We start from the raw sequence: 20,916 nt of genomic DNA, 5'->3' as shown, positions 1-20,916 counted from the left end.
CTTTGCCTTAATCTGCAAGCTAACATTTTTTCAGCTTCATTCTCCCATTCATAATATCTTTGTTGTAGCATTCATAGTTGAAACTCCACGGACTCTAATTGGTGTTTATTAAGCTTATTTCATATTCTAGTTATTTTTCTTCTGATGACTTTTGTCTTACTGGTTTGGTATTGCACTTCCAAAGAGATTAGCTGGGCATACAGATGCCTCTCCTGCATCAGCTTTTTTCTCTCTAGCAACCTATTTTATAAGAACTCCTCACAAGACCATTTTTAGCCCTTCCCACAATATAGGGTCCCCAACCTCAGATGTGCTATTGAATTGTAAGTACTGTATTATTTCATTTTGTATGTCCCTCCTTTAATAAGGATTCATTAAGTCTCCAAAATGTTGGGCCTTTATTATGAGCCCCCCAGCTCAAAGGAGCTCCATAAAGGGGCATGATCAAACCAAACTATATTCTCCAAGCAGGTGTTTATCTAGATTGGAAGCCAAAAGTCATCAACTAATGCCATAAAGTGCTATAACTTCAACACCAGCAAGGGTGTATTCTTGGAGAAACCTGCTACTATACCACTCACTCCCTCACAGCTTCCTGCACAGAAGCAAGCAATCCAAAAGTTAGCAAATTTACACTGAGCTTCTGCTGCATTACTCAGTATCTGCTGTAGAAACCCAAACACAGTTAATGCTAAAAAGGTTCTGAACTTGGGTCCCAATAATGACCTTCTTGTTTCCTTTAATGGTGGGATCGACTGGAAACTATGTCTGTCTGCAGATTGCAAGTTCTTCAATGACTAGAGGCAGTACAAACACAAGAACTTGTGCAGCTGGGTCTGCCTGGCAGATTATGCAGGGGATCTGGGACACTGGATATTCCCTAGGCGTAGAAGGGTGGTGTGTTGGTAGAACTAAATGAGGAACATATATGCTTGTCTGCCCAAGTTGATGCAGTTCAAAGGAGGAAAACAAAAAAATGCAGCCCTAGATAAAGAGAAATTGGACAAGTGGTCGCATACTTAACAACAGACAGAATAACTGGGCAGGCTAGTCTTTCTGTCCTCGTTTACTGGAAAAACATTCTTAATCGCTATCCTACAGATGGACCAAGAGCTGAATCAGGTGTACCTTTCCCTGCAGTGAGAGGGACCAATGCCACAGAGCTTGCTCAGCCTGCTTCTCTTCATGCTTCTTCTGAATTAGCTGTCAACAAAATAAGAGAACCAAAGTCACACTCTAAAAAACAGACCACCATGGAACAGGCTCCTAATTTCCTTGTCGTCTCAGCAACTAAATAAGGCTCTGTCTAGCCATATTAAATGGTTTAAACTATGCTCCATGGATAGTCAGGATCCTCAGCCATCCTGCTGGTGATGTTATCATATGATGTGTACAAGTTTGAAAAGTCTACCAAAGCCTATAGTTCTGCCTTTTCATGCCTCCTCTTCTGACACTGCAGATGACTGCTGAAATGGCTAGACATATCAATCTGCAATTTAGTACAAGCAGGTTAGTGATCATTCAAATGAATGATTTTTATTTTCTATTTCTACTGTCATGTCTCAGATTAAACCAGGTTTCAAAAGGTGCCCTTCATGTAAGCAGTTGGCTAATTCAGGTTTTCATGATTTGTTGCATGGGTAAAGACTATCAAGTTCAGGGCCAACTAAAATGTTCCTCTGAATAAGAAAAATATGTGAATTGAAACTGAATGAATACTTACAAGAGAAGGAGAATAACGTCAAACAAATTAGTCTTACAATGATTCACAAGGTGAATCTCCCCTTTCTCTCATTCCAGTAAGACTTCAGTTTGGGAAGCGGTAAGGTCACTAAAAAGACTAAACATTCATATAACCAGCCCCTCAATATATCTGCTTCTTGGAATATTGACCACACATCCATGACCATCCATGGTGGGCATGGATGGGAGCATAGGAACAGAGACAAAATGGGATTGTTGCATGGGGGTGGTATATGGACACAGAAGGGTAATGCTAGACATTGGAGGGTATATGGACACAGAGAGAAGATGGCTAGACATGGGGGAGAATAAGAACGCAGTAGGAATATGCTGAACAGGGGATATAGAGGAGTGATACTGTACACAGGGGGAGGGGGGTCATAGAATGGAGAGATGATGAAGTCAGGGAGATGGGCACAGGGGAAATACTAGAAAGGGACATATAGGAGAAAGCGAAGGGAGAGGCTAAACATGGGGAGCAACACTTACATACTGATAGGAGATAGATGGTGAGCATGAAGAAAGAAGAAATGTCAAATGGTCAGGAGACCCTCGCAAGTGAGTTAAGAGAAGACAAAAGAAACAGGCCAGTGCCTGAAACCAACAAGAATAAAATGATGACAATAAAAGGTAGAAAAAAAAAAATTTCCATTTTGTGATTAGAACAATTCAGATTTGAAATATGTATCCTGCTAGAGCTGGTGTTAGACATAACTGGGGACTGCAAAGCCCAAGCTGTGCTTATTTAACTTCCAGCTGGCTTAGGGCTCTCTCTGACCAGGGGATAGTTTCCCTAGTTGCACTCTTCTAACACTGCTGCCATCTGTGACTGAAGTATTCTGTTAGCTTGATTTTTCTATGTAGCATTCCGTAGTAATTTGACTTCAGTTTTCTCAATAGTGGAGGGGATATTTGTGAGGGGGGACAGGGGTTTTGTTGATCCATGCTCTGTGATTTATAAAATTACAATTGTACAGAATATTGTTTCTTTTTATACTTTAATAAAATAAGTTCAGTATAAAATCATAACTATTTGAGGCTTGTGCAAATGGGATCAGATGGTTTGCGGGGATGGGACAGGGACGGGGTTTGTGGGGATGGGGACAAATTTTTTCCCTGTGTCATTCTCTAATCCTAACCTCGTACCCCGATGCCTGCCCAGAGGAATTCCCTGATGTGCCAATATTGAGATCCCTTTCTCCACAGCTCTGCCTCACTCTTGTTCCGCAGTAATGCCTATTACAAAAGTGTTAAAGTTCCCTTGTACCTGGGCTTTCCACCAGGAGAAGCAAGAACGCCAAAGTCTGACCATCCTCAGCCTGTCTCCCTGATTCTGTAATAACTGAAACAAAAAAAAGTAAGAATTTTGAGAAAATCTGGGAACCATAAAAATATTTCCTCATACAAGTAAGCCAAATGGCAACTATAAATTCAGCATTTGCAGTATCCAAAGCTCCCATGAACTAGAGGGTACAAAGAAACATTGGGTTCTACTTACCTCAATAATCTGTCTTGTAAATTTACATGTATCTAGTAGTTCTGAACAGTAGAGTTTTATCCCTTAACCCAGCTGAAGAATGTCATACATCTTTTGACTCTGCCTCCTTCCAAAAGGGCTGTGCCATGCTTCCACAGTTCGCCCCAAGGCAGTCAAAAACACTCTTAAAAGGAGATATAAGAGGAAGGAGGGGTACGGGGAATCTCCCAAACAGTCAAATTCTGTTCTACTTTGTAACAAGTACAACAAAGTTAACAAAGGTCAGAATGGAAATGGTGTGCAACCAGCACCAACATTCTTGAAGCTGGTAGCTACTTACATCACCATTTATCAGGCAAAAATACTTTTTTTTTTTTTTTTTAAATAGACTCATCCTAGCTGAGTGGCAGAAGAATTCTCCCATCTCAACTCACTCTATGACTCAGACAGCAAACAGGTACAAAGTAATTACAGGAAGGGGGCTTCAGGATTACTAGACACATTTACAAGCGAGAAGGTTTTCAAGGTAAAAACCTAATCTTTCTTTTTAGTGCAATGTATCTAGTAGTCCTGAACAGCAGGATGTACCAAAGCAGTCCCTTAAATTTAGGGCGGGACCCCTAAGCCTGCCTTAAATATGAAGGACCCAAAGTTAGTGTCCTTCCTGGCTGCCATTTCCATTCTATAAAACTTGATAAAAGTATGAAGAATGGACCATGTGGCTGCCCTACAAATCTCCTCTGGTAAGCCTGTCCAAGACTCTGCCCATGAAGAAGCCACTGCTGGCTTCTGGTAGAATGTGCTCGCACAGAAATCAGCAGCTATTTACCATAGCCAATATATGCCGAAGAAATTGCCAGTTTCATCCATCTGGAAATAGAGGCCTTAGAAGCCGTCTTACTGCGCTTGGCCTGACTGGTGAGCACAAAGAAGTGATCCTAGACCCAAAAGTCATTGGTCACCTTCAGATAATGGAGAAGAGTTCTACAAATGTCCAGTAACTTCAGCTCTTGGTCCCTTTTCTTCGACCCCACAGGTAATTAGACTTCCTGATTGACATGGAAGGTTGAAACCAACCTCAGAGACCATGTGGCGGAGGGGTCACGTGATGGCAGCGCTCTCTTGCTCAAGCTCCGCTCTCTTTCCTGCCTTAATCCCTTAAATCTGCACTTGTCAGCGCCATTCACCTCCTAAATCCGGTATATAACTTACCCGGACTGCCTTGGCTATCGCTAGAGGAGTTCCTCGCAGCTTGCAGCAACGATTCGTGGCAGTTCTGCCCATTAAGTCCAAGAGACCTGGAAAAGACAAGCCTGCAAAGTCTACCAGCATGGCGGCTCCCAGCCCAACACCGAGCACCATGCCCTCGTACAAGGAGAACATGCAGGTCTCTGTCTGCCATCTCTCTCAGCTACTCAATGAGAAACTATCTAAACTCCACTCCATCCTCGAGGAAGTGAAGGACAGTATCACTGGGCATGCAGCGCGCCTACAATACGCAAAGGAACGCATTTCAGTGCAGGATGACAAAGTAGAGGTGGCAGACCGCCACATCACCTATCTGGAGGCCCAGGTGAAAGTGTTTGAAGAGCCGGCGAAAAAAATCTCCACCTTATAGGCTTGCCGGAGGTGGTCCGGGATGCGGAGCTGGGTGGCCTGGTGGCAAACTGGCTACCACAAACCTTGGTGCTAACTCCATCCACTGGCCCGGTACAAGTATAGAGGACCCACCGCATCGGGGCACCGAGGACACGCACAAGGCCAGTGATTGCCCACTTCTTAAATTATGCTGATAAGGCTAAAATCTTGGAGGCGTATCGGCAGCAACGGACCTTGGCTTATAAGGGCACCAATATCCTGCTTTTCCAGAACTTTTCGGTCAAGCTATCTGAATACCAGCGAGCCTTAGCCACTTACTGCACCCAGCTGCATTCTCGCGGGATCAAATTTACCCTGCAATACCCGGCCAGGGTCCCGCATCCATCACAACAATGGCTCTGTCCTCCTGGATACCCCTGCGGACCTCCATGCGTTTTTGGAGAAGTTACCTGCTCCGTGAGGGGGCTCTCGCTCAGGGGCTCTGTCTTTTTGCACACGGCTGCTGTTGCACTCTCAGACCTTATAGGAGTATCCTTGGCCTGGCTTCCATGGGGGCTGCAGGGTGGCAGGAAGCGAAAGCTTTGTTGACCTGACCTTTTCTCGCTTAGCTTCTTGAGACATTGCTGGTGGGCACCTACTCTTGCAGCCCTTTCCCGCGGCAATGATTGGAACCTGTTCGAGTAGCTGAAGAGCTCCCCCCCTCCCGCCGTGGGTGCCTTAACCGGGACTGTAACTGGCGTCCTCGCCTTTATCTTCGCACCGTGCCTGGGGCTCTCAGGGATGAAAACTTCTGGTGCTGACAAGACTTGACACCTTGCTTATTTTCTTGTTTGGGGGGTCGGGGGGAGGGCTCGGGGGTCTTTTGTTACTATCTGATTTTAGGGGAGGAATTGGGGGCTGAGTAGATGGTGGGGCTTTGGGGGGTGTTGAGGTTGGGAGCGGATGGGGGGAGTGCATCGGGCGGGGAGTGTATGGGGGAGTATGAGTGGCAGCTTGAGAGTATTAGGTTCTGATCTATGTGCAGTAGTGATCTGCAAGGGGCCGCTGTATGGCTGTCTTTTGGGAGTACAAAAACACACACTTCCTTGTTCATCAGGAGGGAGGGGATCTGGCTGGGAGGTCCTTTTCCCACTACATATAGAGCTATGGCATTTTTTACCCTACCTTGAGGGACCAGTAGAGTATGGTTAAATTGAAAATATCCACACTTAATGTTGATGGGATCCATTCCCCTATTAAAAGAAAAAAGGTATTGACATGGTTTCACAAAGAGCATATTGATATTGCCTTCCTACAAGAAACACACCTCACGATAGTAGAACATGAGAAATTGAGAAGGGATTGGGTTGGAGAAATCTATTATTCCTCCTATAGCAGCCATCGAGGGGTGGCTCTTTTGATCCATAAGCAACTTCCCTTTCACATGCATAAAGTTATTCAGGACAAAGAAGGTAGATTTGTGATGGTCCTCAGGGAGCTCTGGGGCCATAAACTAATGCTTTGTAATGTATATACTCCCAACATTTATAGTCATCGTTTTTTTCAGGGCTGATGGCGAGACTGACACAGCACCTGGGATATCAAATAGTCCTGGGTGGAGACCTCAATATTACAGCAAATCCTACCCTGGATTGTGCCCCACGAAATGCTTCCCCCGGGATCATAGTGGTAAAGGGGTTAATTTTCTGATGCACCAACTGGGGCTTCTGGATATCTGGCAGTTGTAACGGAATGTACTTATACCTTTTTTTCTAACCCACATAACCTCTATTCACGTCTCGATTATCTCCTGCTTACTCCCTCCCTATTACCTCTCATGGACACTGTGGATATTTTGGATGTCCCACTGTCGGATCATTCTCCAGTGTTGCTATCTCTCCAGATAACAGCGGATCCCTCTGAACGGATCTGGCGTTCTGAATTTCCATAAGTATTTGCGAGATAATTGGCTGGATTATTATGGCACTAACTTTGCACCTGACCTCAACCCCGGTCTCTTTTGGGAAGCTTCGAAAGCGGTCCTAAGGGGCTTTATCAAAGCTTATATCACAAGAAGGAAGAAGAAACAGGAGGCAGAGCTGCAGGTGCTATCTGGGGAGCTGCAACAATTATGTAGGCGTCACCAGAGTAGTTTGACAGCCGCAGATTGATCTCGCCTGCGGGAGCTTCAGCAACAGGTTGTCGTGATTCTTACAGCTTGGGCTGCACGGGACATTTATTTTCGCCGCTAGACTTCATAGATGGGGGAGGGGAAGCGGGTAGCTTATTGGCTCAATTTGTCCGCTCATATCATAAGCGCCAGGTGATTACGTCCATCATTGATTCGCACGGTCATACCCATATGACCGAAGCCCATATTCACCAGCAATTCATGACTTATTATAAAGACTTGTATGCCCATAAGCACTATGCAAAGACGGATAGGGATATGTTTTTCCACAACATCATACTCCCTAGGCTTACGCAAACCCAGATTCAGAGCTTGAATGCCACCATTACCCACCAGGAGGCGGAGCCTGGTATTAAAGGGCTTAAGCTTACCAAATCCCCAGGACCCGATGGCTATGGGCCTGAATATTACAAGATTCTTTCAGACATCATCTCGCCTTCCCTGAGTGCGGCTTACAACACACTACATTCTCAGAGGGGCCTGGACCACTACAATATGGCCCATGTCGTACTACTTCCCAAACCAGGCAAGGATGCCTCGTAGGTGGGGTCCTACAAGCCCATATTGTTCCTTAATCTAATCTAATCTAAACCTTAAGTTTATATACCGCATCATCTCCATGAGAATGGAGCTCGACACGGTTTACAAGAACTTAAAATAGTGGGTAGAGAAGAAGAAAAAGGATTACATGAACTTATGTGTAGAAGGGGGGAGAGAAAGGGGGGAAGGATAGAGCTACAATTTGCTGAAAAGCCAGGTTTTCAGTTGTTTGCGGAATAACTGAAGGGAGCTCAGGTTCCGCAGCGGGGTGGTGAGGTCGTTCCAAAGACCTGTGATTTTGAAGAGAAGGGATTTTCCCAGTTTGCCTGAATAGTGGATACCGCGTGGAGAGGGGAAGGCTAGTTTAAGCATTTGGGCAGTTCTGGAGGAGTCAGGACTGGAGGAGTTGAAAGACAGTGGGATAAGAGGAGGCAGGATTCCGTGAATGATCTTGAAAGCCAGGCAGGAACATTTGAAATGGATTCTGGAGATTATTGGGAGCCAGTGAAGTTTGGCAAGGAGTGGGGAGGCATGGTCAGACTTGCGTTTTGAGAAGAGTTTGGCTGCAGTATTCTGGATTAGCTGGAGTCTTAGAATACTTTTTTTTTTATAGATTTAAGTAGATGGCGCTGCAGTAATCTAGTTTGGAGAGGATGATGGATTGGACAAGGATGGCAAAGTGTTGTTGGCTGAAGTAGGATCTAGCTTTCCTCAGCATGTGAAGGCTGAAAAAGCATGATTTTGCCAAGGAGTTGAGGTGGTCATTAAGGGAGAGAGAGGAATCGATAATGATACCAAGGACCTTGCATGAGAACTCGAGCTGTAGTGTATCGCCTGTGGGTAGTGTGAAAAGTGTGGGCAGGTGTTCGAATTTTGGGCCGAGCCAGAGTAGTTTTGTTTTAGATTCGTTTAGTTTCATCTGTACCGAGAGGGACCAGGCACGGAGTCTCATTATGCAAGCTGTAATGTTTTCGTGGAGGTTGGTGAGGTTCTGGTCAGTCTCAAGGAGGACAAGGATGTCATCTGCATAAGTGTAGATTGTTTCCAGGGGGGATAGTTGAAAGAGTTTCAGGTATTTCGAAAGAGTGGTTGGCCAGTGGTCCCGGGACCTGGCAGTCAACTTCACCAGAGCTCAATTTCTGGAGCTCTTTGCCAATCTCTCCCTCTTAGTGGGTTCCACAGACCACAGAGAAGTGCAATTTAAAATACTGCACCATGCTTACATCTCCAGAGATCGGGGTAAGGCTATAGGTCTCTGGGATGATGCCACTTGCTCACATTGCCAGAAGGCTAAGGGTACCCTGGTCCACATGTTTTTGGAATGCCCTCATGTGGCTATTTGGCTTCAGGTCCTTCCCTTTCTAGATGGCTTGGTGGGGCAATGGGTACCATGTGAGTAAGGCCTTTTGCTCTTGGGAGATCATAGGGAATTGCTAACTGGGGGGTTCACTCTCCCACTCAGGAAGTTTTTGTACACAGCACTCCTGTTGGTGAAAAAGCTCTTGCTCAGGAGAAATTAAAAGGGGACAGGCTTAGAACAAACACTAGGAAGCACTTTTTCACCCAGAGGGTGGTGGATATGTGGAACACACTTCCAGAGGCTGTGATAGGCCAGAACATGCTACAGGGCTTCAAAGAAGGTTTGGATAGGTTCCTGGAAGACAAGGGAATTGAGGGGTACAGATAAGGACTGAGGTTAGGATATAGAGATAGGAGTAGAGATAGGTTATAGAAACAGTCAAGGACCACTGCTCGGGCAGTGGGCCTGATGGGCCGCCGCGGGAGCAGACCGCTGGGCACGATGGACCTCTGGTCTGACTCAGCGGAGGCAACTTCTTATGTTCAGGCATTGAGTAGAGCCAATACTGGCCTCTTTTCCACAATGGTTGCAGTTGATGACAGAGGTTGCTATTTTTGAAATACATACCTACCTACTGCATTCTCTCTTGATAAACGCCTTTATGTTTCTTTGTGGAAGGCATTCAGGAGGATGGCTGAAGGGGCTGTCCCCGCGGACCGGCCACGATCTTGATTGGCTGGATATATGGGGATTCTATGGTATGGCTAGTATAGTACGCCTGGCAGGCTGCTGCCTGTTGGAATGGATGTGCGTGTGTAGGGGGGGGGGGGGTCTTTTCTTTCTATTATAAAATTGTTTTTGCAGCCTTGGTTAGTTCTCCAGGGGGATATGAGCTCCATCGTTGGCTGTTCCATAGAGTCTGCTAATAGATTTGCTATTCTACCCTTGCTTCCCGTGGGTATTCTGCCGACGGCCATGGCCTTGCTGATTCATCCTGATTGTTTACCGTTACCGTTCCTGGACTGTTTGCACTGTTTTTATATAACCTTGTGTTATGACTTTTGTCTCTTGCTGTGATTTTGGCTGCATTACCAATAAAAATCATTTTTTTTAAAAAAAGAAACTAACCTCAGTAAAAACAATGGGACTGTGTGCAAGGAAAACCCTGATTCTGTAAACTGGAGGAATGGCTCTCTGCTTGAGACAATCTGCAATTCCAAAACTCTTCTCGTGGAAGTAATATCTACCAAAAACACCATCTTGACTGTAAGGTCCAGAAGGGAAACCTATCTGAGCCCTTTTGAGGACCAGATTGAGACTCCAGGATGGAAAGGGTGACCTCACGAGAGGATGCAATTGAAGAGCCCCCTTTAAGAATCTTGATACATCTGGATGAGAAGCCAGAGAAACATTTTGTCTCTGCGTGCTCTGAAGCATGGGAGAGCTGCAACCTGGACTTTTAATGAACTAACTGCCAGTCTCTTCTCAAGGCCTGCCTGCAAGAATGCAAGAACCTCCAAAATCAGAGCTTTCACAGGCTCTACCTTGTCTTTGACACACCAGTGCAGAAACAGCTTCCAGGCCTTAGCATAGTCTGCAACAGTCGAAGGCTTTTTAGCCCTAAGGAGAGTGGCTATGACCACCTCTAAGTAATCTTTCCTCACTAGGGCTTCCCGCTCAAGACCCATGCCGTAAGCACATAGTGCTCCGGATTCTCTATAGGTACTGGATCCCAAATCAACAGATCCATGTGGATCAGTAATCAGAGATTCTTATCCCTCTGAAGACAAGTGGGCCCAGTCTAGCGCCATGAGAACTACCAGATCTGGGTGACTTGCAATCCTGCAAATGACTCGACCTATCATAGGCCACGGGGGAAACGAATAGGGAGTGAGAAAAATTAATACAGGTTCTTAAGAGGAAAAAAAAAAGAGCGATGCATCTTGAATCCAGTAAGTTGTAGGTTTTACATGAATCTGACTGATTTGATAAGTCTTTAAAAAAGTCTTTATTCATCTGAAAAACAGAACTATGTAGTTAAAGTACAAGTTGTCTTATGCCAAGACTACAAGCAGAAAAAAACCCAACAAATGAGATCCCTTTATTCTCTCCAGCCTCATATATCCAAAACCTGTGTGTCCTACTGTGTCCACAGATAACTAACACAAATACAGATACCAGCTCTGTCCATGAATACCTGTCAACTTCATCCCATGCAGATCCCACACTCTCTTCTCCATAACTCACTCTGCTCCCCACATTCCTATTCCATGTGCTCTCATTCTCCCTATTATACTCCTGAAATATGCCTGCACACCCACCCCCCAAACATCTTTGTAATGCAGTCTATTGTTCAGGTACATAGAGGCTGAACTTTCACACTCCAGACTCAGCTGTATCAAGGACTTCCTTAGCTAGATAAAGTAGAGGCTGAATCCTATAATTTTATCTCCTAATATCATAAGTGGTACCATGTTGGGCCACACCAATGCACCATTAAGTCCAGCATTCTGTCCAAATCACTTGGAAGCACCTAGCAGATCTTAATAGGGAGATGTATTTCCTATTGATCTCCTCCCCCCTCAGTGAAGCAATCTCCAAATCTACATGGCTAATAATCATTAATGATCATGTTTTCCAGAAAGTTGTTCCTCCCTACCAGTTTCCTCAGGCACTGGAAATGATGTGCTTTCCACTTCGTGAGATACTTCTTGAACAGAAAGTTCCTATGATGCTCAACAGCAGCCACCATCTTGGTTTTCTCCTGCTTGGACCTCTTGGTGGAGTCTTTCCATTGAAGAAAGTTAGCTCTTAAATGTACTAAACATGGAAAATGCAAAGAATAAGGGCCATGAAAGTGATCAGAAAACTAGAAGACATCAAGCAGGAGTCATCTGGCAATGTAACAGTTGTCACTTATATTCTGAGAGTATGGTGATTTTTGGGGTGTGTTTGGGGCAGGGGAAGAGGAGGGCAGATGGTTTTGGCAAATGTTTTGTGTTTTTGTAATTTGCTTTCAGGGTATAAGCAAACCATCAAATCTAACTGTACAAACGTGCAACTGAATCCACATTAAAACCTTGATCATGTTTTATAGCCACACAGGCTGCCTGGGTGTTACCATCTCATCCCACATCAATTTAACAGGTTGACTGAACACTGGATTTGCCCCACTGCATGTATAAAACAAAACCATAACTGACTTGAATTAAGGTGGCAAATAAGGCTGCCATAACCACTAATGAAGTATCTACTAAGGCCTATGCTCTTCCCAGACAAGGACATGTCTATCAGGTTAGTGTGTGGCCTGAACTATTTGCAATAGCACTTCATTTTAGGAACTGCCTCACTGGTACAAAGACCACTGTGTTGATCAGAGAAGTTTGAGAATATTTTCTCTCTTTCTGCTGATTTACATTAGATTCAAATTTTCAAGTACAGGTATAAATAATGTGACTTATCAGGTTACCTTCCAATAGTATCTTTGACTGTAAATTTTGTTTTGAAACCTGATGAAAAGAACATAAGAGCTGCCATACTGGGACAGACCAGTTTTCTAGATACACACTGCATACATGTTTGCTACCTAGTCTCAGCATGATGCAGTGGTCTGTAGTAGAGAATGACATGGGGACAAATTTTTCCCCATCCCACAAGAACTCATTTTCCCATCCCCGCAAGTTCTTTTCCTGTCCCTGCCCCATTCCTGCAAGCTCCATCTTCATCTGCACAAGGCTCAAACACTTTAAAATCATAAGTGTTCGAGACTTGTTTGGTTAAGGCAGAGCTTACAGGAATGGGGCAGAGACAGGGACAGCAACAAAGCTCACAGGAACGGGATAGGGAAACTGAGTTCCTGCGGGGACGGGGAAAGATGTATCCCCATGTCATTTTCTAGTCTGTAGAAAGTGTACAAAAATGTCCCTCACGCCTACAGAAGCCACAACCACATCTTAAAAATAACTCCAGTAGAAAAAATATGGTTTAAATACATCTCATGGAAAAAAATAGTAGCTCCTGAGGAAGTTTGAGGGGATTATTTTGAGAACTTCCCTATCCTCTCCTACCTGTTTGGGGTGACATACAGTTGCTCTCTCTTAATGTCAGACCTATATATGGGGGGAGGGGGTTGTACTCGGGTTGGGTAGGGGGGAAGGGTGAGTGGGAGAGGTGTTATCTATGATTGAGGGACGGAGTTGTTTTGAGTCTTTTAGTTATATGCTGAAGAGTGATGGTATATGTTATGCATGGTTGGAGACCCCATGGCTATGTATCTGATGAGTACTGTTGTGTTTTTGTATTTATGTTTGCCCTTTATTGCACTGTACTTTGATATTCTTATAATTAAAACTTATTTTAAAAAATTAAAAATAAATCGCTGAGAATTCTGCTCAACCTAGCCATTAAATTTACTCATTGGACGGATTTTACGATGATCGAGTATAATGCCTGGTGGAACACAGTCTGTATCATAGCTAAAATTTGAGAGAGCCACGACTGGGAAAACTAATAATTTAAGATCATTAAAAAACATATGGTATCCACTGATAGAATTTAGTGTTATGCCCTATTAAGATTCAAAGGTCAGAAGACCACATCTATATGTATTCTTCACACTAAATGTATGTACATCCATGTTGCTAATAAATTTGCTTGTTTGATTGTTATCATTTGTTATGGAATTGTCATCTTGATCTGTTATGAGATCTGTTATCATATTGAAAACCTCAATAAAACTTATTGAACTTAAAAAAAAAAAAAAGAACTTCAGTATGCTGCTGCCTCTACCCCCACTGATGCTCTACTTTTAAAAGGATCCCCTATTAATGTCCCAGATTGGTTGTATTTAGAATGGCGACTCCTGTTTCCTTTGCATTTATCTCATCTTATAAGTACAGTGGTGCCTCGCATAACGGACGCCTCGCACAGCGAACGCTGCGCACAACGAACTTCAGGTCTTGCTTCCCACAACGAACTTCGTTTCACACAACGAAGTCGCCCGAGCTGCATCCTTAACTGCCCTCTCTCCGCCTGGCTCCCTGTGCAGTGGCGCTACATATTTTAAACCCCCCTGCCGCCGCCGCTGCATATTTTTAAGCCTCTGCCGCCACCGCATATTTTTAAACCTCCCCCCGCCGCCACATATTTTTTTAAAAAAGTCACCACTGCTGCAACTTTAATCTCACCCGCTCACTCGTAACTGGTGGTCTAGCAAATTTCCCAGCCAGAAGCGCAGAGATCAAGAGCAAGCCTTCTGTGCTACTGCCTGGGCCTGCGCTGATCTCTGAATGGCTGCAGTCAGCTCTCGCGGGACTCACAAGAACTAACTGCAGCCATTCGGAGATCGGCATGGGCCCACACAGGCGTGCAGAGGAATTGCTCCTGATCTCTGCGCTTCTGGCCTGTACGCCACTGGCTGGGAAAGATGGGAGGAATTAAAAAAGGTACCGAGGGGGGATGATTAAAAAGGTACTGGGGAGTATGTGGGGGGTGATTATAATACACAGCAAGGATCAACAAAACCCCTGTCTCCCCTCCCCTTCACATATATCCCCTCTACTATCAAGAAAATTGAATAAGCCAAATTATTATAGAATGCTACACAGAAATATCATGCTAACAGAATACCACAGTCACACATAGCAGGAATAGGGTTAGGGTAGTGCAACTAGGGCAACTGTCCCCCCTGGTCAAAGAGAGCCGTAAGCCTCTGCCTGGACTTTGCAGTCCCCAGTTGTGTCTAACACCAGCTCTAACAAGATAAATTTATCTTTTTTTATGTCATCTTAGCATATTTTATGCTACAGAACGAATTATTTTTTTTAACATGTATTGTTATGGGAAAACGCGTTTCACATAACGAACTTTTCGCATAACAAACTTGCTCCTGGAACCAATTAAGTTCGTTGTGTGAGGCACCACTATATAAAATTGCCTAGGAAATATAAAGAAAATAGAATTTTGCTTGATACATGGAGAACTTTACGTTATGTTAGTAATCTTTCACCAAATCCAATTTCTAAATCATTAAATCAATCCATTTGGCTAAACTCCAAGATTAAAATTGGCGGATTTCAAATCGTCTGGAAGCATTGGATTACTGCAGGTATACGGACATTAAATGATGTTGTTTCAAATAGTTTGCTGCTTAGTTTTTCACAGCTGCAACATAAATTTGGTTTAAATAAATTACAAAGTTTTAAGTGGTTGCAGCTGAAGCAGGCTATTCAGGAGGGGTTCCCTGAATGGAAAGATTTTAATACTCAGTATAGTTTGGAATTCCTATGCTTTCAGGCGGATTTCTTGGGTCACCAAGCCACACAGTGGTATAAATTGTTGTATAGATATTTGAATAAAAAGAAAAAAACTGGCCTTAGAGATATTTGGAGCATTGAGATTAAGTATCAAATTTCTGCTTCTCAATGGCCACGACTTTGATCTTGGAGGTTAAAAAGTACAAGGTCAGCATCTATGAGACAAACTTGGTTCTTTTTGTTGCATAGAGCTTTTTGGACCCCAGTTCGTTTACAAAAGTTGAATAGCTCTAGGTCTAATAGATGCTGGCATTGTAATTTAAATGCTGGGACTCTAGATCATTTACTTTTTTTCTGTCCCCTTTATCAATGCCTTTTGGAAGTCAATTTGGTCCCAAATTAATTCACTGTTAGAAAATCATGTTGCCATATCTTATGATACTATTTTATTTGGAACATCTATGAGATTAAAGAGTCAACTTTCAGCACACAATAATAAACTTTTGCTAATACTGACAGGGGTTGCCATTCAACATATTACTGGAAATTGGAAGGATTACCGTATTTTCGCGGATATAACGCGCACCTGTGTAAAACGCGCACAGGGGTATAGCGCGCAGAAATCACGATGATATGTACCAAAACTTTTCTATACCGCGCTCAGGCATATAACGCGCATGATGCCCGACGCTCCTTTCGCCCGCCCTGACTTTCCGTGCGCTGTCCCGACTCTCCGTTCACCCCCCCTGACTTCCGTGCACTGTCCCCCCTTGAAGTCCTGTCCCCCCTTGAAGGTCTGTCCCCATCCTGAAAGCCTGATGCCCCCCCCCCCGACGTCCGATACATCCCCCCCCCCCGGCAGGACCACTCGCACCCTCACCCCGAAGGACCGCCGACTCCCCAACAATATCGGGCCAGGAGGGAGCCCAAACCCTCCTGGCCACGGCGACCCCCTAACCCCACCCCGCACTACATTACGGGCAGGAGGGATCCCAGGCCCTCCTGCCCTCGACGCAAACCCCCTCCCCCCAACGACCGCCCCCCCCCAAGAACCTCCGCCCGTCCCCCAGCCGACCCGCGACCCCCCTGGCCGACCCCCACGACACCCCCCCCCGCCTTCCCCGTACCTTTGTGTAGTTGGGCCAGAAGGGAGCCCAAACCCTCCTGGCCACGGCGACCCCCTAACCCCACCCCGCACTACATTACGGGCAGGAGGGATCCCAGGTCCTCCGGCCCTCGACGCAAACCCCCCTCCCCCCCCAACGGCCGCCCCCCCCCAAGACCCTCCGCCTGTCCCCCAGCCGACCCGCGACCCCCCTGGCCGACCCCCACGACCCCCCCACCCCCCTTCCCCATACCTTTGGAAGTTGGCCGGACAGACGGGAGCCAAACCCGCCTGTCCGGCAGGCAGCCAACGAAGGAATGAGGCCGGATTGGCCCATCCGTCCTAAAGCTCCGCCTATTGGTGTGGCCTAAGGCGCGTGGGCCAATCAGAATAGGCCCTGGAGCCTTAGGTCCCACCTGGGGGCGCGGCCTGAGGCACATGGGCCAAACCCGACCATGTGTCTCAGGCCGCGCCCCCAGGTGGGACCTAAGGCTCCAGGGCCTATTCTGATTGGCCCACGCGCCTTAGGCCCCACCAGTAGGCGGAGCTTTAGGACGGATGGGCCAATCCGGCCTCATTCCTTCGTTGGCTGCCTGCCGGACAGGCGGGTTTGGCTCCCGTCTGTCCGGCCAACTTCCAAAGGTACGGGGAAGGGGGGTGGGGGGGTCGTGGGGGTCGGCCAGGGGGGTCGCGGGTCGGCTGGGGGACGGGCGGAGGTTCTTGGGGGGGGGCGGTCGTTGGGGGGGGAGGGGGGTTTGCGTCGAGGGCAGGAGGGCCTGGGATCCCTCCTGCCCGTAATGTAGTGCGGGGTGGGGGTAAGGGGTCGCCGTGGCCAGGAGGGTTTGGGCTCCCTCCTGGCCCGATATTGTCGGGAAGTCGGCGGTCCTTCGGGGGGGGGGGATGTATCGGACGTCGGGGAGTCGGCCGGGCAAGAGGGCTTGGGCTCCCTCTTGCTCCGATCGTGGATGCGGGTGGGAGCGCGTGCGAGCGGTCGTTCGGGGTGGGGGTGCGAGCGGTCCTGCTGGGGGGGTGAATCGGGCGTCGGGCGGGGTGGGAACTATGTTTAAAAACTTTTCTATACCGCGCTCAGGCATATAACGCGCGAGGGGTATGCGCGGTAGGTAAAATCGCGTATAACGCGCGCATTATATCCGCGAAAATACGGTATACTAAACTTAAATATACCTTTTGGTGGAATTCAGTTTGCCATATTTATAAAATGGAGAGAATGCTTTGCAGCAAGGAAATTATGATAGTTTCAAAAAAATATGGGGGCCATTGATTACATATTCTAATGATCAGACACCTTAGACACCTTTTTATTACATAAGAATATATTCAGTGGGGGGGATGGGGATGTATGCTATATGTTTTAATTAGTTTATTTCTAATGGATGGGATGAGGGGGTTCTTTTATATGATTTTGACAATAATAATTGAGAATGTCAAGTGATTTGTACGAATTATTGATTGAAAATTGTACACTTGTTGAAAGATATGAAAACGAATAAAGATTAAAAAAAAGGATCCCCTATCATGGCTGTGAACCCCTGAACTGAGAGCTCCCCAATCATCACCTCCAACATTCACCAGCAGCTGACAGACCATCCTGCCTCCACTGGCACCAAAAACACCTGGTTGCAAAGTTGTAATGTCTGTTCTGATTCCTGGCTCTTCCTTCAAATCTGGCACCACCTACTGTGCTGATGATCCCTAGCGCAGGTTTGTCCACCAGACAGAGAAGCATGCCAGAGTTCCCAGCAAAACAGGTGCAAGGATGAGTGATGCTGCCAACAACAGACACAGACTTTTCCTCCTCAATGCATGGATTGCAACACTGAAAGATCAGCCTGACAAAGACAACACAGCTCTTACCCTCACCTGTACAGACACTACTCTTCCTAACATAGTAATGATAGCAGATAAAAACATACATGGTCCATCCAGTCTGCCCATCAAGGTAGTCACAGTTAAATCTGGCACTCTGCACAGGTTCCACTTCTTCATGATTAAATACGGGTACACTTTATCTCCATCTCTCCTTGCCAATTTTGGGGCACAGATCGCAGAAGTCTGTCTGGCATCAATCCTACTTCCCAACTACTGGAGTTGCTATCACAGCCCATTCCAACCTTGATCCTGATCTGTTTTAGCCATTTGCTAGATTGCTTCCTATTGCAATCAGAACATCCTCAGTTGTTCCGGTTAAGTGATACAGAGCAGAAAACATTTCAGAAAAAAAAAAAAAATCACCAACCTTGAATCTCCCCTGCAGATGCCATCTCAAATCAGAGTACTGCTATTAATGATTAATAATAGCTTGGGAGAGGGAGTTGTTCATGCTCAATGAAAATGTACTAGCATTAGGCTTATTTTGAAATCACATACCTTGGATAGGGAAAATGTTCAAAATTCTTAGGCCCATTTCTAATCTATGCCTTCCAGCTAAATTAGTGGAAAAGGTGGTACTGAAGCAATTAACAGATTTTGTAGAGAAAACTAACATTCTTCATCCATAACAGGCAGGTTTCAAAAAAGGCCATAGTAGTACTACAGAAACAAATTTGACATCAGTTGTCAGTGAAATATGGGAATCTCTGGATAGAGGTATCCTGGTGTTGGCTGTATCACTGGACTAACAGCCACTTTTGATCTAGTTTAACTAATAAGGCTCAATGGGAACATTAACTCTACTACTGTAGTAGGTAGATATCATTGTATATACTCACTAGATGTCTCAGGTCTTTGCAATATTTTAGGCTGCTCTCCCTCATATTTACAAGGGCACAATGGGTGACTACCAGGGACAGAGCATTTTTCTGGTTGGTCCTAAACTTGTGGAACAATTTACTGAAAGAAATTCGGGCAGAAATCTGTTATAAAAAGTTGAAATCCTTGTTGATTGCCTATTTTTTGATCTGTCAGCCTCATAACTTTTCTCAGCAGGACCATCCTCTGGGGACACTTCTGTCTATTGTAATAGATGGTATTTACTTTTAGAACTTAGGGATAATACCTATGATAGGGTGAAAAAGTTTGTAGAATGGAGTTCTGTTTATTCTCTTTAATTTTAGACTATGAACAGCTTTGACTTGTTCGCCCCCTAAAAAAAACAGTATAAAAACCCCCAAACTATAATAACTTAGTAGCTGAACATTTCTCAAATAAGGATCACTCCCTTAACAACCTTACCATAAAGGTACTTAAAGGAAAACTTCAGAAGCATACAGGAACAGAAAACCTTTCAAAATTAGAATGAGCCAACACTTTGACACAAGACTCTAGAAACATCTGCTTTCTCATTCCTTATTAGATATAGGGTCTTTGATCTGTAAGATGTTACTATCTAGTCAAGTCTGTCTATCCCCAGCCCTTTTCATTGAGCTGTACCAACATATGCAGACAAGGCAAAACTTAGATCCAAGTTTCCAAATTTATTTATAATTCGGTATACCGACCATTGACAAGTATACTGAGTTTGTACTATTTAAACTCAGTATAATGCATTGTTTCTTCACTATCAAATGGAGAGGATGATTCAACAGCTTATCAAAGATTCATTAAGTTAGTCCAATTAAAAAGGTATCACCTATTACTTGGCTGTTTGCTACTGAAAAAAAAAAGCTATGCTCTATTTTTCGAGTGCCTGTTATAAGTAAGCTATTCTTTGGTTTGGTTAGTGGCTGGACTATACTTATACTGCATATGCCTAAGAGAGTCAGAATTTCTTTCTAGCACTAACCTATATTAAGTCCACTGGGTCCTGTGTGTATAAAAACCCTACATATTCCATAAGTTTTGTAACAGCTTTAAGGTTCTGTCACTCTGCAGTCTTCATGCTTACCTTTGGCCAGATGCTGCTTGGCTTCTGTTACAGCTGCTGCCTTCTGCCGTCTACAATAGACAAGTACAACTACTGTCTGCCTCCACTGCAGCACAACCTAGTGAGAGCCATTAGAAAGACACAAATCAATAGTGGCTGGAGATCAACATGAAAGTATTCCCTACAGCAAATGGGCTCCCCTCAGCCAGTGTGGCTGCACCATTCCCTATAAAAGCAAGTGCTAGAAGAGGTTGAGGCTGCAGACTCTGAGTTCCCCCATAGTTCAAGCTCCTGCACCTTTCTCTATTGCACGTCCCACAGACAGAGGGAGCAAACAAGTAAATATGCTGTTTTATATTACTCTTTGCAGGAACTCTTACTGGAAACATCTAAGGTGAGGATTTTGCCCTCGGTATAGTGGTTGCCATTTCTGACCCTTACATACTATCCCAAAAATGGCACATGAGTAGTACCTTGGAAAGAATTACATTCTTGTAGTGATTTTCTGCTTGTGCTTTCTTTACAGCTTCCCTTGCAATGACTGCTGCATTTCTCCTCCAGGTACAGAGGAAACCTCTGAGCACAAAAAATTGTATAGGGTTAATAAAAAGATTCACATCGCACACAGGAAGATGAGCAGGCAGAACAGAAAGCTAGCAGATAGGATAGAAAAGGATTCCGTAGGGAAAAGGTGAGAAGGGGGCTGAGTTTATGAAGAGTGGACAGCAACAGTGGCAGTAAACTTACCTCAAAATCTTCTCGTTCTGCTGCTTTTCCTTTTCAGCAATGCAGTCCAAAACTGACCTTACATTGCATTGGTATTGCTAGAAGGAACACCAGGTGAGAACAGTATCAAAGGAAACAAAATGCAAGAATAGTTTTCACCCTATTCTGTGTTCATGCTG

General features: G+C 45.0%; 1 protein-coding gene across 1 annotated transcript in view; it reads right to left on the bottom strand.

Annotated features, from left to right (window-relative positions):
- The window catches only part of SFI1 (SFI1 centrin binding protein), a 172,599-nt gene that overhangs the window by 59,886 nt on the left and 91,797 nt on the right, over positions 1–20,916 (bottom strand). The window contains exons 21-26 of the mRNA XM_033957125.1: positions 20,759–20,835; positions 20,485–20,587; positions 20,033–20,129; positions 11,489–11,649; positions 3,011–3,085; positions 1,129–1,203 (exon numbers count right to left, since the gene is read on the bottom strand). Of these exons, the coding sequence (XP_033813016.1) occupies positions 1,129–1,203; positions 3,011–3,085; positions 11,489–11,649; positions 20,033–20,129; positions 20,485–20,587; positions 20,759–20,835 (588 nt within the window). The remainder of the gene's footprint in view (positions 1–1,128; positions 1,204–3,010; positions 3,086–11,488; positions 11,650–20,032; positions 20,130–20,484; positions 20,588–20,758; positions 20,836–20,916) is intronic.

Source organism: Geotrypetes seraphini, chromosome 8, assembly GCF_902459505.1.
Source record: "Geotrypetes seraphini chromosome 8, aGeoSer1.1, whole genome shotgun sequence".
Lineage (NCBI taxonomy): Eukaryota > Metazoa > Chordata > Amphibia > Gymnophiona > Dermophiidae > Geotrypetes > Geotrypetes seraphini.
The sequence above is the reverse complement of the archived record's forward strand: the minus strand, read 5'-3'. Positions and strand labels throughout refer to the sequence as shown.